The sequence below is a fragment of the Pezoporus occidentalis genome, unplaced genomic scaffold (genome assembly GCF_034315485.1).
Source record: "Pezoporus occidentalis ecotype Australia unplaced genomic scaffold, CSIRO_AGI_Poc_V1 ctg4, whole genome shotgun sequence".
NCBI classification, from domain to species: Eukaryota; Metazoa; Chordata; class Aves; order Psittaciformes; family Psittacidae; genus Pezoporus; species Pezoporus occidentalis.
Genome location: NW_026915724.1, coordinates 17,477,129 through 17,503,537, shown reverse-complemented (window position 1 = coordinate 17,503,537; position 26,409 = coordinate 17,477,129). Strand labels below are relative to the sequence as shown.

The window sequence follows — 26,409 nt, the reverse complement described above, 5'->3', positions numbered from 1 at the left end:
CCTTTTACCATGTAGACCTTCCTCACAATATTACCAACTAGCATTTTGTATTACTATTATGCAGATTGCTTTCCCAGGCACTAATATATTAAGACTGATTTCTAACACTCATTAAGCAACCAGAAATGAAATTATTGTAAGAACTCTTGAGATGAATTGCTTATGCTCTTCATGACATTCATTCAAGGTTCATAATCTTTGTTGCCTCTTGCAATAATTTGAGAGACAAAACACTGCTGGGAAAAATATGTATCCCTCCACCCCCTCCGGCTGACAAAAATATGTAGTGTTCAAAAGAAAACTTGGAGAATGGGAGAGGGGAAAAAATGCACAAAAAGCAATCACTACAGATACTGAGGTTTATTGCTGATTCCCCATTCTGCAAAGCTGTCAAACTGCCACAGTTCCAGGATGTGATTATCTCTAGAAGCCCCATGTCAGTCACTGTGCCAGCTCAGACGACATGACTAGAGACCTGTGTGTGGCAGCTTGCTGCTTACAGAACAGTTGGAGACAAAATCCATCCTTCCTGATCCCGAATTCATGGCAGGATCTGGAGTCTGACAGTACAACCTGCTGTCAGCTTCCAACAAAAGAACTGGAGGCATCCAGTGGGGATGCTGCTTTTCCTGAATTCAGTTCCCTCTGCAAGAAGCTGCTACTGAGAGGTTCTCACACAGAGCCACCAGCATGAGACAGAGCAGTTTTTCCTTTACCACATCAATCAGAAATAGTGTGTCTTGTGCTTTGAGACAAAGGCTCCTAACCATCCTGCCAACTATGCTGCTGTCTTACCAGCACTAATAATAGCATAGCTTTTCTGTCTTAATAATAAAGAAAAAGTCTTTTTCCTCGTGTTTGGTTGAACTTCTTCATTCTTGCTGCCACATTTTATTCATGACAGGATCTCCAGGCTGCAAGTCAGCTCTTTTCCAGCTGGTTAGGTCTGGTTCCTCTTTATGTGCCTGTCCTTTCAGTGTAAACAAGCAAAGCTTCTCCAACTCCACTGGTCACAAGGCTGTAAACAAAATATACCACAAATTTAGCATCATGCAAGTCCTTCTACTGGATACAGTACCAAGCAGCATAACATTAAGAGAAAGGTATTACTTTGTCTAAACACATTTCAACCTAGAGACAGTAACTCAGGTGACTGTTTTCATTGATTTAGCTAAGAAAAGGCTGAAACCAGGAATGTCTTATTTAACTGATCTCATCATAAACTACCCTTCCTATATTTTAGAACTGGTGGATTTTCACATGAAAATCCACAGACAGAAATCTAGATAGAGAAGGCTGCACCTAGATACAATAGCTGCACACCCATACACTAGCAAGAATCAGAAAGGAAGGCAAAAGAGTTTGAACTTCGTGAAGTTAATCATTTCCCCTTGCAATCCTGTCCTGAGAACTTGCCACTGATAAAGTCAGGAGGAGCTGTAAAACCAGGAAAGCATGGGTTTTGGGAGACTGAGGATATTGGGAGAAAAAATTTTGGTCTGGGGGGATTCCACTAGTGCAGAGAAGCCGGTATAAATTCCCATGTTTGCTTTTCTTTGTGAGGAATGCAGTGAAAGAACCGGCCCCTGCTGAAATGGCATATATGCCCAATCACTTCCTTCCTGTGCTGCTCACAGCACAGTGGTGGCACTAACACTTCTCTCCAAGACTCAGGCTAGAAGCAGGGCTCCAAATCAGGATGAAGGTTTTTACAAACAAAACCATTCACTGAAATAAACTATCAACCCACTCAATCTGTGTAATAGTTAATAATCCCCAAATCTCCTCTGATATCTATCACAGCTGACAGGAATATGGTAGGATACTGACTCTTCTCCCCTTTTGTAACAGCGAAAAGCTAAGTGTACTGACCTTTCGTCTTAGCTCCATGGTTTAGTTAGCTTATGAAACAGAAAAGCTCCTTAATGAACTTTATAAACAAAACGAACTTCTGTTATTTCAATTGTAAGAGGGCTCCCTTTTTTTCTTGGAAAAAAAGAAGGCATGTAAAGCTGAAGGCTCTCTGTTCTGTAATAGCATTACATTCGCTTAAATCTTAGCTTTGGTGAGCTGTTTTAAAAATCACATTAGTGCCCTTGTTCCCAAGAGGAACAAACATTGTATAACAACAGTACAACAGCCCTGGAAAGTAGGTGCTGCAGACAGTCTGTAGACAGTCCACCGTGGAGACAGAATATCTTTGGGTGTGGAATTACCAACAAGGAGCAAAGGGCTTCAAGGGCTGCAAGCTTTTTGAAAAGATCTAAACCATGTGAATCTGTTCGCCTGTAATCACTAACACCCTCAGAGCACTTTTCTCTGGAGAGGGTTAACCCTCTCCAGCTCCAATTATAAACATACTCTCTGCATTAATTCTTTTGGAAGCTAAGGTTGGATAATGTATTGTTTATCCTAAAGAAAATAACCCACTGCATATAGAAGACCTAAACTCAACAGAGCCTCAGAAATGTCTCCATTTTGTGTGTGTGTGTGTTATAGATGTGTTGTTTTCTACAACATTTTTAACAGAGACTTTAAAAAAAACCACCCTATCCCTGATGTACCATTCTAAGATCAGACTGGCAGTTCCATACAAAAGATAGTAAACTACATGGCCCTGTTTTGTAATGTATGCATCTACACTGTTCTTTAATATCTTCAGTCTTCCAGCAGAGAGGAAGAATCCCTTTCAGAAAGATCTGAAATCACATGCCCATGCAATCCAGATGACTAGGCCAATAGAAGCCATCATTATAACTTCAAGATGAAGCAGAGCAAAACACGTGGCTAAATGCCAACCCGTGATTTACCTTCAATTTACCATCTGGCAAATCCTTCAGCTTCTGTTTATTGCGGGATGACAGCTAACTGCATTTATCCATCACTCAGAAATTAACATATGATATTGTCCATGACAACACTGGAGCAATACTAAAAAACTCAGTGATTAATGATCTTGTGAGTGCTTTGCAGCTGCTGTCATCTAACAAACTATTTCCAGAGCTTTGCTGATAAGCCAAGGCACTGCTGATGCACAAGCCGAAACAGAACTCAAATAAATAAATAAATAAATGAAGTGGTTATCTTTTTGAATTATGACAATCGAAGTGCAAAAGGGGCCCAAGGGCTAAAGCAAAGTTTCTTTTAAAGATACAGATGTGCTCATCATTTATATTACAGTGCATATAGAGCATGAAGTACGTGTGCAACTATATGGGTCCATGTGCTCACATTAACAGATACATGTGTTTCTTTAGTATATGTGTCAGTGAATACATATATATATATATTATAAAAGCCTACCTCTAGCATGTACATGATAGACCTGCACAAACACATGCAAAACATGGTGAAAGCGGCAAGTTAATGGCCTAGACTAGGAATGTTATCAGTGTACTGATACTAGTTTAATCTCTTACACACACAGGCCACATAAATGTATTCCTAGAGCTAAAAAAAATACATTACATATTCTAGTACTTGAGATCACATGTGTCTAACGTACGTATGAGGATGCATATTCACACATATGTATAAGGGGCTAGTTTAAACTGAGATTCACTTTCCTTTAACTTCTTTATCACATCTGGAAAAAGAATACGCTAATTCCATTCTGTGCAGAGCTGAATCTTTTAGGATGGCAATCAAACTGCAAGAGGGGAAAAGGAAGCTTAAAGCTTTTAAAAAATAAGCAGATTTTTATTTCCAATAACAAATCCATCCTCACAGATCTATGCACAACCCTGCATTTTGTTGTTATTTGCATGGCAGAAGCATTTAGGAGCATCAGCTATAGGCTGAGATTCCCTTTCACTGGGTATTCTACACAGACCAAATCCATTTTCTTTGACAAAAGAAGTTTGCACCCTAATCTTACCACCTAAAAAATTCAGGATAGGTGATTCGTAACATGTGGCCATGCATTACCAAGTCCAGATACACCTTTGGAAAAAGTCGATTATCATTATTTTTGTACTGATTTCATTTCACACATTCACAATACCTGCTGTGTTAAGGAAACCTGAATGTACGCTATTAGTTAAAAAGATGCTGTCACCAACTCATGACTCCTGTATTTTATTTCCAACTCCACCACTAATGTATAGCATGACTCTGAATGGGTCATTTATTTGCCTATTGCATTCATTTGTCTAGCTGTAAAACATGCTGAGTGAATTGTGGTGAGGCCTAATGTCCAAATTGTCCATGTTCTCCCACAGAGGCACAAGAAACTCCCTTCGATTTGTATTACCACCACTGCACACCTGGTTCTCCTTACATGCAAAATATTACTGGCACTAACAGAACTTGACATTTAAAAAGCATTTCCACATGAAAAGTATTTCCACACACTGTGTGGAAATACATTTTTACTCTGAAGAAAAAAGCTCATGCAGGCACTTACCAAGAAACTGTTAGCACATTGGCAGTCATGACAAAGAAGAACGGTGATAAGCTAGCAGTGATAACCTGTTAAATTGAAAGGAAAAACAAAAAACACTTTGTGAACTTGTGATATGACAAATGAAAACTGAAATAGTTTTGCTGAAATTATATTTCTGGATGTGCATTCAAATTTTCTTTTCTTTTTTCCTTTGTTTTCTTACGCGTTAGAAGCATTACACATAGATAGTCAAGGAGAAACCCAATGAGTCTACACTAAACAGTCCTGCTCAACCTTCCTCCCTGTGTAAGTAGAGACTACATGTAGGTACCTCCTTTCTCCTCTGGCAAGTGGGAGGCAGGCCAGAAACTGCAGAAAAAGACCCAACAGACAACACAACTTCAATAGGTCTATATTACAAATCTCTCATTACACCAAGATGTCTTCGGTAGAGAAGCTAGGGGCAAATGACTTTCTATTCTCTAGTACTGATCCCAGAAACAACTAGATCCCAACACACAATGGTTTGTAACAGATCCCTGCCTTAGCAGCTATGGAGCTACCACATCTGCAGCCTGCGTGCAGTTTTGGACATCCCGTTGCCAGATGGACAATGTAAAATGGAAAGAGTTCAGAGAACAGTGACAAGAGTCATTAGAGGAGGGACTGATTTTCAGTCAACAGTTAGAATAAGCAATGCCTGTGGGAAAGGAAGACCCTGTAGTGATTTACAAATACTGAGGAATGAATGGAACTATTTAGGATAATACAAAATTGCCCAAGGAAGAAGATGAAATTAAGAAACAAAACATTTAAACAATTATCAGCTAAGATTTCCTAATCGTTGTTTGTCTAGTTGACTCCCAGGGGAGAAGCAGAAACCTCATTCCGTATTCTATTACTTGTTAAAACACTACTACATGTGCAGTAGGGAAGCAAATGCCATTTCAGAGTAGGTTGTCTGCACCAGAGCTTGCACTAACAGTTTGTTAGTCAATACCCACTAAATTTGTTATGGCTGCATTTTAAAAGGCAGGGTTCTGAACCTGCCTGGAGTGTTATCAGTGCAGGGTCACGAGCAGCAGTGGATGAAGAAGAGATGGTTGTATGCTCCACTCTAAAAGTTAGCTGGAAAGGGGACAATAACCTAAAGCTAGCAGTGAGACCAGGCAATGGCAGTAAACACCACACAGGAGCTGTGGTGCTTGACAGGGACTATATGATGAGTGCCTCCTTTGGCTTGTTTGGGGATGTTTTCTACTTTTGGGAGATTAAGGCATGCAGATTTCTTTTCTCTTCATAGACATTACCATAAATCGCACCCTGACTGTTCTCCATTTGCCTACAGCACAGGCACCTTGCAGAGGGAATGATGCAAGACATGGACTTGATCCAGGAAAGATACCATGAGATTGCAGATCCACTCCATTCCTGCACAGCAATCAAATTGCTGGTATCAATAGAACCACAGACACATAATCTGATACAAACTTCATCTGACTTAAGTATTTGCACACTGCCTACCACAGCAGTGTACTACATTGGCAATGCTATAAAGCTTGAAGCTAACAGAAAAAGTGAGCTCCCACTCCAGGGGAAAATCAAAGATACATGTTGGCTCTACTACTACAGCCTTGTACGTATATATACAAACAGGAATATGAATAAATAGATGCACCCAAAAGAGACTGTGAGAGGAGAAAGGCAAGTCACAAACTGAGAGTTATTCTTCAAAACTCAAGCAAATGATACTGCAACTGTCCACATTCAGGCCACACCTTGGCTCGTCTCATAGTCAACTGCAGCCGGAGAGAGCTGACACCCACTCCAAACAGTAGAATTTAATGATTCAGGAGCTGACTCTTTCATGCACTGTACCTAAATACAGCTCCCAGGCTGGATATCAATTAGGTCAAATGCAGTGCTCTAAAGTACATACACATCTTGTTCTTGCAGGCTGGATTCTCCCCTTACACACCCTGCAGCAGCTGCACTGACCTACAAGGAACTAGTTCGTGTTTACACCAATGTTAATGACTGTAGAAGTAACTGCGTTGAGCTTATCTTAGGCTAATGTTAATTTATTACATAAAAATATACAATAGTCATTACCGAGCATATAAACAGGAACTAATAAAGGATGGCACATGTGCTATCTATGGAGCATTCTTTTCTTTAAACTGTTCTGAAAGAAACTGATGTGCAGTATTTCAGAAGTGACACAAGTTGAAGTTATGTCACCCACTCCCTTGCAGAGTCTTGTTTATTAGAAACTTGAGAAGAGGCCAAGGGCAGAGAAACAGGCATTAAGAACCCTCCAGAACCAGGCCTTATCAAAAACAATACACCATTCTACTGCGATCATCCCAAACCTCTGCAAAAATGCAGGCTGCAGCCTTTTGGGCTATTACAGCAGAACACTGCTGTGTTTTTGAAAAATTATGTAAGAGGCTCTCAGTGCCAAAGAGAAACAAAATGCGGCTTGGAGGAGCACACGGAGTAAGTGTGTGTAAGGAAAAAAACCCACCACAAAACAAAACAAAAGAACATGGCTAAAATGCCCACCTTTAATTGTTTATCTAAATGAGGAATACATTTTAAAATGGACAGCACGTTTTCTAGGAAGCTGACCACATCATTTGTTCCAGAGGAAGAATCTAAAGTCTAGGGGCATAGGTCAGAAGGTAATTTTCCTTACTTTCCTGACAGTACATTTCAGCATTTTCTGAAGTGTTTTTTAAGTGCACGTTTCACTTTAAAACAAACCACCTACACAGATGTTCTGAATGTTCTTAAAAAAAAAAACAAAACAAAAATACAACATGCTAAATGCCATAATCTTTCTTTACTTCAAAGGTCACAGTTGTCCTCCTAGGCATTTAGATGCCTTAGGAAAAGGAATGAACTTTCAAGACAAAAGAAAGCAAGTAAAAGGACAAACTGAAGTTAATGATTTCCAAATATATTTTGGTGCTGAATCTGTAAAACTAGGACATGGAAAGGAAAATTTTAACTAGCTATAACCAGCATATTTTGTACAAAGGTTCCCAAGATCTTGAAATACAGTCATTAATTCTAGCAAAAGACACAGACTGGATGCTTGGAGCCCAACACTTTTAGAAACAGGAACAGCTCCATAGACTCTGCCTACCTACTTGCTTAAAGGAACTGTGACCAGGCAGTACTGCAAAAGCTATTTTTAAAGACATCCCTACTGTGAGCATTTCTACAAAACTGACGCAGCTTTCAGTGACCAGGAAAAAAATCCAAGTGTAGCACCATTTAACAAAACTTCTTCATGCGAGCTCAAATGATTCCTGAGATACCATTTCAAACCCTTCATTGCATGAAAAAAACAAAGGGCAGAAATATTGTTTCCTAAAATAAATCACTCTGAATATAATGCATCACTCCACTGGACAGTGCAAACAAGACCCATTTAAAGGAACACTTTATTAACACCTATTTGCCTCAACTATTCCTATAGTTCAGATCACTGAGTTATTTACAAATAATTTTATAAACAAAAATCGTGGCATTTCAGACTGTGCTTATTATCTCAGTCAAATAGTTCTAGCTCTTTACAATGTGTATCAGCATCAAAGGAAATAAGTGCATCCTTGTGATGGATACTTATCTGGGACAAAGTCTGTGCATAAGAGGAGAGTGGGCTCATCTCCTCCACCCCTAGAGGACACAACTTGTGGAAGTTCTTCAGTCTGGCACAACTTACTCTAGATGAAACGGCTCTATGGTAATGCAGATAGCCTGCCTGAGCTTGGAGCTTCACCAGGAAGGAGAACAAAGATTAGTGCAGCATCACTTCAACCACAGGGAAAACGCTGCAGAACAGCCAGAACAAAGATTGGGCCTGAATAGTTAGATAATGAAATAGAACAGATGGGACTTCTTTACATAAATAGTCTAGTTCAGGGAGTGAACAAGAGCCAGGAGAGAAAACAGAGGGCAAACCAGCCCTGTGGCTGGATTGTGTCACAGAGAAGAGTCTTAAAACAGCAGCCCTTTTACAAGTTTGTTTCAGAAGTGGGGTTGGATCCACCTAGAAAGGGTGGGACAGCAGAGAAACAGACTCATTCATCACCTTACAACCTGGTCCTTAAGAGGGAAACAAAGATTGTGAGATTCCTGCTCCAGTTTCCAAATAGGAGTTACAAACCAACATATTTGAAGGAGATTCAGTGATAGGAAAGACACGCTGAAACACTGAAACAGATGAGGCTGAACTCACTGTGCCTCATGACCACAGACATTTGAAAGCCCTAGGGTTTGTGCATCAGAGAATTCATGACCACCAAAGATAACTAACCAGAGGTGAAAACTTCCGGCATTTCCATCATCTGGGAACCAAAGATGGGCCTGGATGCCATACAACATCCTGAGCACTACTTACATTGTCATTTACATTTAACAAACTGCTCTGAAGGACAACACAGTGCCCTACTTTAGTATACAAAGAGAAGACGGTGTCAATTCCACACGTCCAGAGTTTGTTTCTCTACAGGCTGAATTGTCAGCAACAAGAAAAAAAAAAAAGCCATTGTTGAAGGGCTGGGTAACAGACTGAGATTCATAAAGTAGAAATATCCTAATGCGGGGAAGAACTTGTTGGACAGTAGGGACAAATCCAGCATATAAAATCACCCTTGTACAGGCAAATAGGAGGCATAGGAAAGAATGTGTTCTCATGCATCTGCATTTGTAAATCTGCTTTAGTGACTTGTGAGTGGAGGAAGGCACTATTACCACTAGCTTTAAAGAGCTCCCAAAGAACTGTGACAGACAGATCACTACACAGCTCCTGACATGAATGATCTCCTTTCTCCTAATCACATTATGGTCAGACAAGAAAAAAACATACAGAAGAGAAAGCAAAATTTGTTTCATAAAAGTTGTAGGGTTTTCTAAATAGAACAAAAAAATAGAAAATAATTTAGTTTTATAGATAAACAAAAAAAAATAAAGACTGTTTGGAGAATTCTTTGCGAATGACTTTAAGAACAGGCAACATCACTGCTGAGCCAGCTCCCCTGTTAGATCCATTTCTTTGCCACATAACATGAGAAAATTCTGGTAAATCTGACATCTGGCTTGAACAGAGGAGATGAGATCCTTAGGGCTCCTGGTTCTTGACACAGCAGAAACTTCGATCCTGGGAGACACAGATATGCAGGACTCCGCATTCTTTGCTACCTTGCTTTCTCCACTGATCATATTGTGGTTATCCCATAGCTTATATGGTGTCAATTCTTGATCAATTCAAACCTCCAGCACTGCCTAGATAAATGTGTCATTCTTGACCAAGCTATAATTGATCCCTTCCATCCCTGACTTTATAATTACCTTAGAGAAAGATTTTCCCTTCCATCCCTAACTTTACAATTATTTAGAGAAAGATTTTCAAGCTGCTGACGCTGGCTGTAGATTTTGAATATCTAACATTTCTGAGGTGTTCAGGAACATGTTGTTTATACAGCCAAGAATGTGGATGAGGACATTTTCAAAATTTAGATTCTGATTTAATCTTCCTATCTGGAATGGAAAGATACGGAGGATTTAGTCCAGACATGACCATGATTTGTTAATGTACAATTGTACTTGTATATACCGTATAAAAAGTATACTTCCTGTGATTCACTGTTAAACTGCTAGAAAGTTAAATGTCAGCTCTTGCTGTAAGTGAACACAGAATACTTTACAGAAGTTTTCCTTAGTTTGTGTACACAGAGCCAATCCTTGTAACCTCACTTCCCCAAACTGCCAAAACCTCTGTCCTTACAAAAACGCATATTTTTTCCAAAGACTGTGTTTTGAAATGGCTCATCAAGTTCACTCACTGTTCAAAAGAGATCATTCTATTTATCACTGGGTCATCTTCTCAAAACATCAGGAAAAAGCTTCTGATGTACGTAACCTTTGTTTTCATTCTACTGGTGGAATTAAAGCAATGTCAAGCTTTTTATAGACATAATATTTGTTTTGTCCCTCTTCTGCATGTTTCAACCAGCTGCTAAGACAATCATCAAAAATTGTCAGGGAAATGGATCACTGTTAGTGCCACTGAAAACAGCCACATCAAGATAATCCAGTAGTACTAAAAAGGCAAAAATTACAGCAGACAAACATCAGTAACAACACATACTCTTTTATTTCTTGAAAGAGAGCCACTGGAATGATTTCCGAGATTTCAGAGTTGTATCTCCTACCTTTACTTGAGAGTAAGTATTTGTACATACATGCACACAAATGTCATGTTAGGTACAGAGATCTAGCAAAAATGAAACAAAGCCCTTTAGAACAGGCAAAAAGGAAGTTAATCTTTCAATGCCACCTTCCATAGTTGTAAATTCATGTGAATTTTCTAAGCTATTAACACCATTCCTCCTTGTTTACATACATTTTTCATCTCAGCTGGACCACAGGCTATTTCTATCTAGTTCTCTGCTTTGCTACATCCAAATTTAAGGCAACCAAAGATGCCAGAAGGGTAACTTCTCTGCACCTTAATAAGAATACTAAGATTCAGAAAGATCCAGCAACTAGAGAAATAGATGATCAAGGCATTGACTGGAACAGCCAAATACATGGAAGCACACCAAGGGCTTGGATCTCCCATGTCTAAACCCTGACTAAAGTGGTCCAGCATGTACTGATGAGACTTCCTTAGAATGGTGAGACTTCCTTCTAATGATGAGACATCCTTAGAATGGTAGAGCAGGTGCTGACTGTGAAGTTTCACAAACTGCAGAAAGTCAGCAATGAACAAGAAGCAACAATGACCACCAGTAACTCACTGATTGTGGAAGGTTGGTGCAGTCACTGGAAATCTGCCACAAATCAGCAGCAAAAATCCGTTTTAAAGATAACAAGTGTGGTACACATCCTCCCTCACAAGAAAAGATGGGATGGGACTAGAACTAAAGTACTAAGTACAACCAGATTGCTTACAAATAGGGCAGGAGAAAACGAAATACAAAGAAAATGTAAAAAAAAAAAAAAAAGAAAAAAGAATATACTATTTTTCTCCCATGGCCATCAATCAAAATAAAGCACCATTAACAGCTGCAGATACTGTGCACAGGAGGCCTCCTCCATCCTGCACAGTATCTGAATGAATCTTGCAGGCAGAACCAGACCAAAGTCAAACTAGCATTAACTGTTTAACTTCAAGTCAGCTTTGGGGATGATCTACTATGGAAAGAAAAACTTCTCTGGAAGTTTTACAACATACTGCCCATTGCAATGAGAAGGTTTTCTGTGTCATTTCTAGAAGCTTAAAGTGCCAAAGCCAATCTCTGGTTAAAAGAAATCCAGGAAATGCAGGAAAAATTTCTCTACCCGACTCTTCTGTAAAGCCTCCTTCCCTCAGACACTGATTTGGCTGCATCAATCAACACATTGAAATGACCTGTGGAAGTTTTCAACTTTGTTCTGAGGATCTGTTATTACCAATCAAAAGGCAAGACAAAATATGCTGTTTAACCTAACGCCTTCAGGTGACAATGCAGTCCCCTGAAGGAGCACTACCCAAAAATCTACTGACAAGGAAGGATTTCAAGCAGAGACACAGATTTTTACAAGGAAAAATTTAAGCTTTAGCCTTGAACCATCAAAATAATGGCTTTTCACAAAGGAAACAGCAATGCCATGATCCTGCCTGAAAAGCTGAGCCTAAACAAGAGAAACAATCCAAAGCGAAATACATCGGAGGAAGGGGAAAGCAAAACAGGTTTCGCTCTCAATTCTGCTCATCAGTTTAAAGCTAACTTGAGCATGTCTCCTGCATTGCACTAACAGCCTAACCAAAGTGCAGACATGCCCTAAGGGTTTTCGTTCCCTGACAGACTTACTGGAGACTGTCAGTCTACAAAATCAGTAGACAGTGCAATGAGTTTGTTCATGTGAGTGTACTTACATGCACACTGCTCATAGGTGGACTCTGCTCAGGTCTCCTGAAGGAAAAAAACCCTTTAACCCTCTGAGAGATACACACGTTGTTACCTAAAGGACAGCCTGGCGATGCTGGCACCATGGCAACGGTGGCACCATGGCAACAGTGCCAGAGTCAGCAACTTTATGATCCACACAGCTCAGATCCAGCCACACAGGAGTTTTACCAGCTGCTGTAAATTTCTTTGAGATCCTTTATTACGTATTTGCCTAAATGTCTGCACAGATCTCCAGCTTCCTTAAGGCACATTTTTCTCAGATGAAGTTTTGGTCACTCTCCTGCCCTTTCTTTATATTTTATTCCTCTTTATTTTTCTGAGCATTATTCAAACAATGATTGTGAATTCCAGGGGTTCTTTAAGAACACAATTAGCTCCCTGTATTGACTCAAAAGCAGCCAGTGTTTAAACATGCCTGAGTAGTCAAATGCCTAATGATAATGATAAAAAATAGTGTAAATTAATCTACTTGTTTTTCATAACAATTAACTTCTGACCCACCTTAAAATCATCTGCATGTTGCATTTAAAACATACTAAACAAAAAGGGAGGGGGCAGATCAAATGACAAACACAATGGGCAACTTGCTCTCTAAAAAGTTTTCAGGACAGAAGCAGTATGAATGCTTATCTCTAGCAAAATCATCAGGTATTTTAAAGTGGTGTTTTGTTTAGGTTTTTTATCTTATCAATACCCAAACCAGTAATTTCTGTATCACAGAGGAGTGTTTCTATATTCATCTTTTCAATTGCTGTAAGAAAATAGATTTCTTAGTTATCCCAAGTATGCATTTAGAGGGCAGATAATCCTCTGCATTTCTATGTCTAGATACTCGTATGCAGCTCTGGTATTTACAGAATTAGAAATCTATCCTCTACTTTCTATTGCATTTAGGAAGACTTTTCTCAGGGCTGTTTTTCTTCTGTTCTTCTTGTTTTCAGGATCTGAAGACTGATACAACTAAGACACCGATCCTGCAAGTGCAAGGCTGACGCAGAATGTTGTTGTATCAGTCACTGAGCACCTTGTTTTATCAGATTAATACACTTTCAAGGACTAACATATAATCCTTCCAGATTAATATGCTACAGTAACTATTTTTTAACCCCAAACATTTTTTAAACATTTTTTAACCCCAGCCAAAAGATCTGCTGAATTGTTGTCCAACCTGAATTTTTGAATTCTTTTATTCCTTGTAAGACAAAGGTGGCCAAGCTATTGTTCTTGCACTGTATGCATCTCGTTAGCAGTTTGGCTGTGGGAGAATAAACTGACTGCTAGGTCATTCTGGAACCCAGCTGCGTGCCCAGCCCCATCCTACTATGCAGAAAGGGCTTAGAAAAGCCCATCTCCCTCTTGCCTCTGAATCACTTCTACAGAATCCTCTGCCTACACCTTTTTAAGGTATGTGGCACCTGTCTTACAGCTCTCAGACATACAAAGGTTTCATGTATAGCTAATGAATAGCCTTCCTGATTCTTGGCAGTACCTTAATTTCCTTGGTTCTGCACTGTCTCTTTCTTAATTTAAACCTTACAAGAGCCACGACTAAGGAAGACACAGCAATTATTTTATGTTGCAGAGACACCTTATAATAGTTAAGTACAGAAACTGAAGAAGGATATGTGGGTTACTGAGTGCAATTAACAGAATTAGTGTAAGAAAATGCTCTTACGAGAAACAGAGCATTATGGTTGTATTTAAAATGATCAGACATGAACAAGACAAGACTCTTTTCAAAAACACCTACATCTATTAATGTATAAACATATATCTATATATGCATTCATATATAAACACATACTATATATAGCACAGAAATAAACATACATCACTGATGAGATAGGAGCGAGCTATTATGAGCACATTATAACTTATTTTGCTTTCCTACAAAAAGTAAAAGATATCCTGAGACTTTTCAAGAAAACAGAAACTCTTTGCCTCTTGTAAAATACTAGACTGGGTTGAAAATTATGGTAGGTATTTCTTTTTTGAACATCAAGTAGCCACTCCACCCTACCTTCACTCAAACACAAACATCAGACTTTCTGTCATAACAAAGAGAAAGCCAAAACAAGAAGCATTTGCCCTCTGCTACTGGAGATAATGGCCAAAACATACACTTCCCCTTCCTATGACTAATGAGGTAGCTGGTGAAGTGCCACCAGTCTTCAGCCCATAAACTGTAGAGTAGTTATAGTACAGAGCTCAATTTTAACAGTACCTCTGCTCATATTCAAATATTTCTCTTAAATGTGACCACTGAAAATGTAATCCAGATACTGTTATTATTCTCAGTGTTCTGGTTCTGTATTAAGGAGATAAAGTGAAAACCTTCCACAATTCATGTACATTTTCCCTGAGGCATGCTTTGCTGATATGGAAATACTATCAATCATGATTCAAACAGGTGTGTGTACATACATACAGCAGATTAATAGCATCTGTTCAAGTCAGTTCTGCAAATGAGAGGCACCATCCGTGCAGCTGAAGCTTTGTCAAGCAAGGACAACAAAAGTCATTTAACAAGGGATATGAGAAGGCTTCTTTAAGGCAAATACCTTTGATTTTTTTTTGACTTTGCCAAGCAGGGCTTTGTCCACTCTCGCTGTTACAAGAGTGACTGTTGATGCTTATATCATGATGTATATTTGACCAAAAGCTGAAATATATTTGTAATTCCAAGTTATACCAAACTTAAAACCCAGCGCCTCCTGCTTCCTGCAAATGCTTCATGCATTACAATGCTTAACTGTACTTTTCCTCTGTTGTTGCAGACTGTCAAGGAACCTCCTTTCCTTATATACTGCCCTATAACTGCAAAGACCTTAAACTACTCCTGCCATTTAGTCTCTCCCCGGAAACTTCTGAGCTCAGAAGCTGAGAGGGCAACGTGATTCATCATCTTGTTCTTCTTTTATGAATTATTAAGTATTTGTATAATGGAGTAAGTATTGCAACAGCAACAACAACAGTGTTCTACCTATTAAGATCACAGACACCAACTGGAGTGGACTGAGGGTTTGTTTAATCACGTATTGGTTGGTGGCAGAGAATTCAGATGAATATACAATCCTCCTCTAATGCAGCATGTCTGCAGTTGATATACACATAAGAGAAAAGGAAGGATTATCATCTTGACCTTAGTTGATATAAAACTTACATCCCATGGCATGCAGTTTATTAATCTTTGCACATCTGTGCTAGAAGGATAATATCTGCTTTTACTGAAATTACTAGTGACCCAGACTAAAATCTTTTGAGCAGATCTGGCCCTGTAAAAAATACACGCTTCTCTTTACTTTCACTTGGACAATTGCCTCAGTGTTACCTTCTGTTTGATGCCCTGCATTTTATTGGTCAGTAATAGGGCATACAGTGTTAAAGAATTATCTTTTCTATCTGATTTCAGAAGTACTGTTTTTCACTTCTAGGGAGCAGCCAGCTGTTCTAAGACTCTGTCGCTGTAAAATACCACAATAAAATACACTTCATCTTCTGTTAAGATCAGCAAGAGCTAGCCTTCTGGCATTCCAAGTTATTCTTCAGCTCATCTAACCCTTATGGGATCATGAAATAAGAGGACTGCTGTAAAGAGAGAGAGAAGACAGATAACTCTGATAAGATGACCCTGCTTTTTATTGTCACACTTCAGTGAGGAATTTAACAGGCCAAACTGACAGTTTGCTACATGGATCTGGCACAAAAGGAGCTGGCTCCTTGGGAAGGACGGAGCTCAGCCATCTGCTTATGTCTATCTTCCTCCCAAGTGCTAGATGCCATTGGGTGGGCCAGTAGCCAGATCAGGAAGGAACTGTTACTATAACTGCCTTGCAGTATCAGGACCTCTGACTAAGGGCAGAAGAGGATGCAATTCCAAACTCCTCACAGGTGGACCATGATCTCCCACAGCAGTGTCTCAGTGGTGGCTCCACTGGCATCCACGAGAATAAAAAAGTTGGTTCCTGCAGGCAAAGTGTAAAATTCCTGGCAGCTGGGGCCCATGAACACAAGGAAAATGGACTTGACTTTCCTAGACACAGAATACAATGGCACTGCAGTGGAAGACAATGTTTTTAAGAATACACCACTTAGTGGCTCTGATAACTTCTTTCAGCAGCTAGCTACTTTATGTGCACCATTTCATAATTATTACCAAAGTCCATATTAACCACACTGGTACTTTCATCCCCTGTCAGTTTGTTCTCTCTCAAAGGGCAAAAGAACATAGTTCATGGAAACATGACTTCTGAAAGAACATCAACAGTGAGGCAACTAAGGCAAAAAATGGAACCAAAGGCAGATATGTTACAGGCTACATCAATGTGTTTCCATGTGTTACAAGAACTGAATGTCTTTTTGAAAGTCAGTTGGACACTCAGTCCCAAGCCAGTGCTTAAGTGCTTAGCTGCTGCCCTGTAATACCTTCCCAAGGCAGACCAGAAGATTGACAGCAGAAATAGGGACTATAGTGATAGGACAAGGGATAAAGGGTTTAAGCTTAAACAGAGGAGTTTTAGGTTGGATATAAGGAAGAAGTTCCTTACTTTCAAGGCCAGGTTGGATGAAGCCTTCGGTGACATGGTTTAGTGTGAGGTGTCCCTGCCCATGGCAGGGGGTTGGAACTAGATGATCTTAAGGTTCTTTCCAACCCTAACTATTCTATGATTCTACTGCGAGAGTGGTCGAGCACTGGAAGAGGCTGCTCAAGGAAGCTGTGGCTATCCCATCCCTGGCAGTGTTCAAGGCCAGGTTGGATGGGACCTTGAGCAATCTGGTCTAGTGCAAGGTGTCCCTACCCATGGCAGGAGGACTGGAACTGGATGAGCTTAAGGTCCTTTTCAACCCAAACCATTCTGTGACTCTATATCCCCTCAGCAACCTGAGAAGCCAACAGTGAACTTTTCCACATAGACATCAGGGAGCTGAACACCCAGATACCTGTGTACTCTGAGGCCATCTCTACAAGTTGCACAAATGACCCAGATGGGGACTGGCCCATTGTGCCAAGACTGATTGTATCTGGAGTACCTTGCTGTAGAGGTGTGGTGCTGAGTAGGATAGTGCACACATTCTCAGTGACTGCTCTTTCCATGCGAGATTACCCAACGGTCTCAGGTTGAATACTGCAGATTGAGGCCATTGTCAGTCAAGAACTGTGTGGTTTTTTGAGCGTGTCTTCAAACCTCTTTTTGCACCCAGTATAACTACTATAAGAGAACAAATCCTACATATACATGCTGCTTTACTTATACATGAAAAGCCCAAATGCTGCTGAAAGGGTTCAAGACATTGTGAGAACCAATGAGCATGCCTAGCTTAAGGGGAATATTTTAGTGAAAAGCAGTAAAATGCATTTTCCCATTGTTAAAATCTATAGAAACACCTGAAGTGCTTATGTTCCTTGTCAGCATTATCAGATTAAAAGTTTTCTGTCATGACTAACTCAGAACTCTATGGAGGATATCACTAGTATCAAAATAGCATAAGAAACTTCAGGATGCATAATCAAGTATTTTTTAAAAATCTGTTAACAAAAATAGCAAGTTTCCATCAACCTCTTTTCCCAGTGACACTTACAGTTTTGGTATTTCTGTGCATGTATAAAGTTCATTTCCTATTGTATTTCCCATCTCACGAATCCTTTGGGAAAACCTAATTCATAAACAAACAATTCCCAGCCCAGATAACTAAATCTCCCTGCTGACCCCTTTCCATACAACCCAGCAATAATAACAGAGACACAGTCCTTGCATTGCCATTCTCTTGTGTGTTTATGCTGTTTTAGCAATGATGTCATGGAAAGAAATTGACATGCTATTATTATTATTATGCTAAGGACTGCAGGGAAGAATTGGTATTCTTTAAGGTTTTATTTTTCCATTCAAAAACAAAAGTCTTTCCAGAGCTGTCTAACCATTCACTGTTACAAAAGGTCAAAATATTCCACCAGAAATCTTACAAAACATGATACTTGAAAAAATGTGTTTTAAAGCATTAACAGAACTAATCCATTTTGAATGATGGCTTTTATGAGCAATGTCACGAGGTTACACACTGTGGGCCTCAGTGGCCCCTGCATTGGAAGACAGTGACGGAGTGATTATAGTTGATTACAGTCTTTGGCATCCCGTTCCCTCAGATAGGGTGGGGAAGCCTCTGCAAGAAGACTCATTCCCTTCTGTGCCCTTAGGACAATCACCCATAGAAACATGCATGGAGAGAAAAGCTGGACTCTGCCCTCTTCCTCTCCATGCTGGCCATGGATAGGACAAAACCAGCTCACAGTCCTCTCCTGAGGTTGTTGGAAGCCTATGTGATTTCCCCGAGCACCACATATTTCAGGGACAGGACATTAGCCGCGCAGTCTGCGTCCCCCAGAGCACTATGGCTGTTCGCCGACTTCTATTGAAAGTCAAATCTAGTCCTTGAACTGGTGTACAGAGTGGGGTTAAGAAATGAGAGCTCTTGAGATTTTGTAAGGATTGGATCTGAGTTGGGGAGAGAAAGGAAAAGAAAGCCAGGGAGACCCATTTCAGGCATCAGCAGTTCACTAACATGAGAAAGAAAGCAACCCGGAGTGTGACACCAAGTGCCTATCGGAGAGGTAAATGATGAAGCTCAAGATTCATGAGGCAGCCTGGAGAAATTTCACCCATGGAGGTTTCTAAGAATCAAAAGGCAGCTAGTGATCCCAAACCTGAGAGGAGAAGAATGTGGCTATTCTCTCCTATGGGAGAAGAATGTGGCTATTTTTGCTCATTTTTGGAAGCCTAGCATTAGCTAGCTTTGAAACCTTCTACATTAGTGTGTTATATAGTGCACAGTTCTTCCATATAATTTTGGTATTTACACTTGTATGTCAGAAATGCAAATGTTTTCCAAAACAGTTCTCATTCTTTTGTCTTCTCTTTGTCACACTTAAGATTCACTTCCCAGCCCCTCTGTAAGCAACCCCATGAGACCAAATAAAAACATGGGAGACTAGGAATCCATTCTGCAGAGGAACCAATGAACCTGCATCCTCTGCAATCCAAAATTCTGTTGGACTTGACAGACTTGTTAGATTTTTAAACTCATTTTTCTATTGTCAAGTATATAGAGACTGTTTGTCAAGGGTAAGGGTGAAAAAGTACCTTCCAAATTCCAAAGACAATACTCCAGGTTAGTGAAGTTAGCTTTATGTTCAAGAGAATGACAATATCAAATGTACATGACATACTTCACATGGATATCATGATCGAAAAAAGGAAACAAACTAATTCAGAGCATCTTAGGGTTCAATCTATCAGTATCTGTTAGACATTGCTGAGACTGGATTTACTGTGTAAGGCACAGATGAAAACTGTGCTGTGACACTACCCCCAAGTCACAATACATAACTTCATGTACTTGTGTGACCATGTCATGCTCAAAAGCTGTGTAGCTGCCATTTTCAACGGATATACAACTTCAACTCTATACAATGCCTCTTAAGGCATGTATTAATTTTTTTCCATTACCTGGAGATTCAAAATCTCCAACAAGTCTCAGCTATTCTTACAAGACAGCTTCCTAAATTGCATTAGTGCCTCTGGGAGTCTGTGCCACTTAAAGCTCAGTGGTCATGTCACCCACAGTGGAGTTGTTATGGAGACTGATGTCTTCCCAACAATTATATGGTATAATTAGTGTTGGATGCTACAAAGTAACTATCAAGCTGTCTCCATGGAAACTACCCAAATACCTATACTTTTAGGGTTTCAGTAACTGGTCTTTTTTCTAGACCCTTAAGATGCAGTTAAGAGCACACTGATTGCCTTATCTGCTTGCCAAGCTGAGCTAAGAAACACATTTTGTTTTCCAAGTTATCAATATATTGTCCCCATGGTGACTCACAGGAATGAAGACTAAATGTACATATTTCATACAGTGATGACCAACCACAAACTGATAAGGATTTTTAACCATTTTTAATTATCTTTACGCATGTGTGTGCACATTCACATGCATAAGAGTACACAAGGTGTGTAGATGGAAGAAGCTCACTTCTACTCTTATGAACTCCCCCTTCTTGGCATAATTGGAAGCTTCAGGGTCATGGAAACTCCCTCTCTGAGATGCACTTCAAACCACAGTAGTGCCACAGAGAGCACCTACCAGCAGAGTCCACCCAGGTCTAGCACACAGTTTACCCTCTCCCCCAGGGGTTGAGCTTGCAGCTGCAGTTTTTCCAGGTCGGGTGAGCTGTCTTGAGACAGCCTTGCACACAGTGCAGGATCTTTGCTGAATGAAAACACAGTGTTTATGGAACTCCAGTGGGAGTTTATGACATTTCTGCATAAAGCTTTATGAGGTTCAAGCCAAGAAAGCAATGTGATTTTCAGCCAAGAATCTCACTGTCACTTTTGCCTGAGCACAGCACAGCAGCATGCGAAGATGACGCTATTTCAAGTCTACAATATAACCGAGTGAGCAAGTGCCAGATAACCAAACACATTCTTATTCGGGTTATGATATACAAATTTTAAACAGATTTTTTAAAATTCAGAACCCTTTCCCTATCAGGGCAGAGGTGAACAAGGAGAGCCATTTGCTTCAGAAGATACCAATGGCAGGACTCATTTTAGAGTAGCACTTATTTCTGCAAGTAAATAACCCTCAGCAGAACTAATGACATTTTATAGTACTTACATGCTAAGCAGCAGTGACAGAGGAATTAAGAGGTATACAAATGGCAGCACATGCTTTAGCAGAAGCTTTAAGACTGCAAAAATGTGTAAAAACATACATTTCTCTTGCTTGGTTTGCCCCTGGAATTAAAGCAGATAAAATTCTCATGTGAACTGCTATCTGTGAAGAGAGATGCAGTGAGTATAACCAGGCTAGGAGCGCCCCAGAAGACTCATAGTTGTGGCCTCTCCCTTTTATGAGAAGCAGGAAAAAGATAATTTCCGCTTTAATAAAAACCATCAGTACTTTTCCAGTCTTTAAGAGGGGTATCATCCATTTTTTGTGCTGACATGAAGATGGATCTAGTCTACCCATACTCTTCAAAACACCGTGGGGACCAAAGCAGCAGATACACAGACACAAAATATAAAATCAAAGACTACTGGAGGCATTCTGAATAGCCATTATATATTTTGGGAGAAGACTAAAACTGCTGGGGTGTAAGTGCAGGTGGCTACAGTTGGGTACATGGGACCCGTGGATAAGATACTCTTTCACATGCTTGTGCAAAATTACTTTCACAGTATCTGGCAGCCATTATTAAATATAGGGTGACCTGGGGCAAACTCTTCTAAAGTTAACAAACAAAGGAACAAAGCAGCTGTCAGGAGATGCTTTTATGTATCAGGGAGCCTTCAACACTGTTCGGATACACTGCAGGTTACATAAAAGTACAAGGGATGGTCATATATAAGAGTTGCATGTTCCTGATCACATTAACCTGAATTTTCTCCCAGCCATAAGAAAAACCGTGTAAAACTCAATGAAACTTGGTTTCAATTATCCAACTTCATTTCTTCAGATAAGAGAGGACGAAGGAGAGAATACAGTATCCGCTGACCTTCTTAGTTATTCTTTCTTTTCATAACAAGCTACCTCAATAGGTTCGTATTGAAAACAAGATGAATTCCCTACTACAAAGTTTATTGGGATAAACTAAACATGATACAGGAATATTAATCCATAAGTAACTAGTATGTTGCTGAAGAAAAATTATGAAATACCCTTTTTTTCCCTTCTATTCATGACTTAAATTATTTCTGCTGTTTAACTTCCAGAGACCCTAACAAGTTTCATCACCAGATACAGATTGGCAGCCTTAATCTAAACAAATTCCCTGACAGCACTGTTAGAACTCATTAGCATTCTCACCAGATGCTTCTATCCGTATATATGAGCATCTCCAGTTTTTCTTTCTAGTACATGACCCATGATACTAGCATAGCTTTCAAATTAAAACAAGAAATCTCAGCACAGCTTCAAATTCTTGCTCTTCTGGGGATTAAATATGTGCTATGACAAAGTATTCCATATTTCTTGGGCTTCTTAAAAGCACTTTTTGTTGTTGTTTTAGAGATCACTTTAGTGATTTTCTGGCAATTCTCATGAATCTATACAGTTATGACTACCACACACAATATCTGCTTTCACAGCAAAAGTGCAGAGAGCATTTGTCACTATAAATATCATGCAGGACTATATACACAGATGAAACCTGTGTTTTGTCTGTCTCTGCACAAAGCAAAGCTTTGACATGAAAGCTGTCAGAAATCATTACAGGGAAGAATTAAATACCTCATACATTGATTAAGTTGCCACAGCCCAAGTACCATAAAAACAAGTTACAACCCAGCTCCAGTTTTTAAGTGAATGAAAAATTAGAGGGCAGGAAGGCCAAATATGTGGGCTTCAGAAAGAATGTCTTCTTCAATCTGCAAAGCAGGCCCGATCAGATCTCATGCTTAGTTTATTGGTCTATTGGCACTTAACAAGAATGAAGTGGTGGCAACAATCTCAGCCCCAGCTCATCAGTCACATAGGTACAAAGCATGCAAATGGAAAACAGATTTTCTAATTCTCTGCACCTCCCCAGAGGCCTGCACTGCTGTCTGAGGACTACAGCATTCTGCCTTCTTGGCTCATTTGCAAGATAAACATATTCTGGCCTCAAATGCTGCTCCTTTCCAACTGCTGGTGAAAACTCCAGTCAGTCTGAGATATTAAGAGAATGATCTAGGGCACTACTCAATCCAAGAAAAATGCTCATGTGGGAACGCAAAGCCATTGTTGTGACCAGAGGTTTTTTTTTTCCACTGGATCTCATTCTGCAAGTCCGGATTCAAATACTTTCTATCTTTATTCTTTATCCACATTAACTTCCTTCCTTTTTTTTAAAGGGAGTCACAGACTTGGATTCAAACAGACTGTTAAAGTGCTAGTTAAATACTGCTTTTCTGCACGTATGTTGATTTAAGACGTGACTGAGACAGCCCTCATACCCTGGCAACGTTGAGCTGGATTAGTATGTAGTTTTAACACTTCCGAACACCTGCAGAAAGCAGCATTACTGATCAGATAGATAGGACTCTTCTAACTAGTCTGTACAAAGATTTATAGCTCCCTACAGTTACAAGATAGCTTGTGACAATTTTGCAGGAGCTGGTAGATCAGCCCCACACCCTTGCAGGCAAGCTCCAGTTCTGCTCCTGCTCTCTGCCTATCCGCATTTGTCTCTGCAGTCTTTTGATTCCTCTTCTAAAACTGATCTACAGTGTTTCAGAATTTTTCAAGAATTTGCTGACTTCTAACCCCAAATCAGCTGCATTTCAGCACTCGGAGGAGCAGTTCCTCTGTGCTCCTCATGCTGCCTCAGATGGGTGTGACTGAGCCCTAAAATCATTCTTATAGCAAGCTTTAAAACACTGGTGAAAGACATCAGGGAAACTGCTTGTTCTGCTAAAATTATAAGTGCTCCAGAGGGATCCCATGTCCTTATTACTTATTCCCCTCTTCGAACTCAAGACAAGACATACAGTTTGAACACTGGGTTAGAAGCAACAACAGGAAAAGACCTAATTTGTCCTGTTCAAAAAAACCTTCTCAAGCAAGATAATTAACCACACACATTAACAAACACAGGCTTTCAAGGCTGAAGAACAGATTAAATTATCACAGTGGCACAGGGACAAATTTTTAGTTGCTATAAAGGCACATAATTTCATTGACAGCAGTGGCTAGAACAAACTTTGTCTAACTTATGTCTAGAGTTGGCCAAAACCGTTCAAATCTAGAAACTTTGGGAAAGCTTTGATCCAGTCCCGACTTTGTGGCTCTGATCCACTTCACCTGGGAAGTACCAAATCTGCTTAAAATATATTTCACAACACATCTTTGCCGGCATTTTTTTCAGACAGGTCATGAATACCACATGTAGAACCACTTCTCCTCATGCACAACATCTACCAGCAGAGCCAGCTATTCCCATCTCCAACCCAGAATGCTAAAAAGGAAAAACAAAATAAATGCAAAAGCAAGCTCTAGATCAGTTGACTTGCTACCAAGAAGAAAGCTATGGAACTAAAATCTGCACAGTCAGAATGCTTGGAAGAAATTCAAACTAGTGAGAAAATCTATGGGACTTGTATAGTGTGGAACAGCTTGCAAAGTACAAAACAAGCCCCATCATTCTCTTCTTGTTATCCCCAGGAAAACCAAACATTCATTTCATTCCAGTTTCTAAACAAGCATATTATTATGCAATCCTACTTTCTTTTTTTTCCTGGTAGGGTAAGAGCTTCACTGCAATAAAAAAGCTATGATCACGAACTACATAGGAAGGTTGTGGCTTTCAGATGACCTAGCTGAGAGTGGTGAAACTAGGTAAAATTTAACCAGAGAAAAGGAGTAACTGTAACCAGGAAAAAGGAGTCTGACAAGCTCTTCAGACTGCCTTTACCACTGGTAATTTAACAAATCACCTGTTAATAACTGAAACCTAAGTACAGCCAGACCCCAAATCCACAGATCACAGTATAATTCCTGGTTGGCTGAGGGCTTTCTCCAGTTGGGTCTTGAAAACCTTTGAAGACAGAAGCCTCCCTGGGCAACCTCTGCCCTCCCTGACTTGTCAACAGGGTGAAGAAGCTTTTCCTTACGCCCAGTTTGAACCTCTCATTACAGCTTATGCTTGTTATCTTACACACCCCCTCCCACACGGCACTGTGAATAGCCTGGATCTGTCTTCTTGGTAATTTCTCCATAGCTACTGGGTGGCTGTTGTTTTGTTAGGTGCTCCCAAAACTGTCTCTCTTCCAGACCGAACAAGCCTGGTCTGGCAGCCACTCCTCATAAGGCAAATGCTTCAGCCCCCTGACTTTCTTGGCAGCCCTCTGCCTTTCTTGGCAGCCCTCTGATGAATTTGCTTCAGTTTATTCATCTCTTCCCTGTACTGAGGTGCCTAAAACGAGGCTCCCTACTCCAGATGTGGTCTAACAAGTGCTGAGTAGAGGGGCATGATTACTTCCATGAATTTACTGCCTATGTACTGCCTATGCAGTACAACTAAAGCAAACTTAGTACAACCCAGGATACTTTTGGCCTTCTTAGCTGCCAGGGCACACTGCTGGCTCATGTTTGGCTTGCTGTCTACCAAAATCCCCAATCTTTTCTGCAGAACTGTTTCTCAGTCATCCAATCCCCAGCCTGTATTATCGCCAGGCGCTCTTCTTGGCCTGTATTATTGCTCTTCCTTCCCATGTACAGGGCTTCACATCTGTCCATTTTGATTTTGGTAAGGTTTCTGTTGGTCCATTCCCCCAGCCTGTCCAGGTCCCTCTAAAAGGCAGCCCTCTCCTTCAGCACTATTGATTGGTCCTCCCAGTTTGGTGTCCCTTCCAAATGTGAGTACACTATCACCTCTGATTCTTCAATGAAGACGTTAAACAAGACAGGTTGAAGGACAGATCCCTGTGCTACTCTAATTGTCACAAGCCTCCAATTAGAGTAGGAATCATTAACCTCCACCTTCTGAGCCTGATCATCCAACCACATTTTTTACCCATCTAATTGTTTATAACAGTCTAATTTGGATACAAGATCATTGTGAGAGATGCTGTCAAAAGCCTTGTAAATGTCAAGGCAAATGACATCCACCACTCTCCTCTGCAATGGTAACAATGAGAGTTCTGGTACTGAACTTCTGGGAAGTAGTTTTAATTCTTGGCTCTGGGAAGACACGCTGGAAGCAATGGCTGGTGCACACACTCTCAGAAGGAGTATTCTCCAAAACACCTTTGGAAAGTAGGAAAGTATAGATTTGTATTATTGCAATTCAGTAGGCCAGAACCTTAGCTGCAGTAAGCAGCCCAGTTCCATTAAACCTCAGTCTATGCACAGTAGTTCAACTCGGCTAACAATCTTGGCTTATTATGTTTGTTACCTCAAGTCTACTTGTAGGTTGCACAGACAGACACTGGAAGTGTCAAACAGGAATAGCAACAGAGATGCAGAAATTCCTCAGCTCTCCTAGGAGAAGCACAGATCCACTGTGTTCCTGTGACAGTCTTT

The 26,409-nt window shown here is 40.2% G+C and overlaps 1 protein-coding gene across 6 annotated transcripts in view; it reads right to left on the bottom strand.

The window, feature by feature from the left end:
- Positions 1–345: 345 nt before the first annotated feature.
- The window catches only part of TMEM241 (transmembrane protein 241), a 56,484-nt gene continuing 30,420 nt past the window's right edge, over positions 346–26,409 (bottom strand). Inside the window, exons 14-17 of one of the 6 annotated variants that reach the window (XR_009967434.1) lie at positions 24,307–24,343; positions 4,406–4,470; positions 2,811–3,050; positions 346–1,018 (exon numbers count right to left, since the gene is read on the bottom strand). Coding sequence is in view for 2 of the 6 variants with exons in the window: in XM_062632826.1 (XP_062488810.1) it covers positions 958–1,018; positions 4,406–4,470 (126 nt within the window). In the remaining 4 variants the exon portion in view is untranslated. Of the gene's footprint in view, positions 1,019–1,872; positions 1,987–2,810; positions 3,051–4,405; positions 4,471–24,306; positions 24,344–26,409 lie in introns of all 6 variants that reach the window. The other 5 variants (XR_009967432.1, XR_009967433.1, XR_009967431.1 and 2 more) reach the window with 5 other exon arrangements.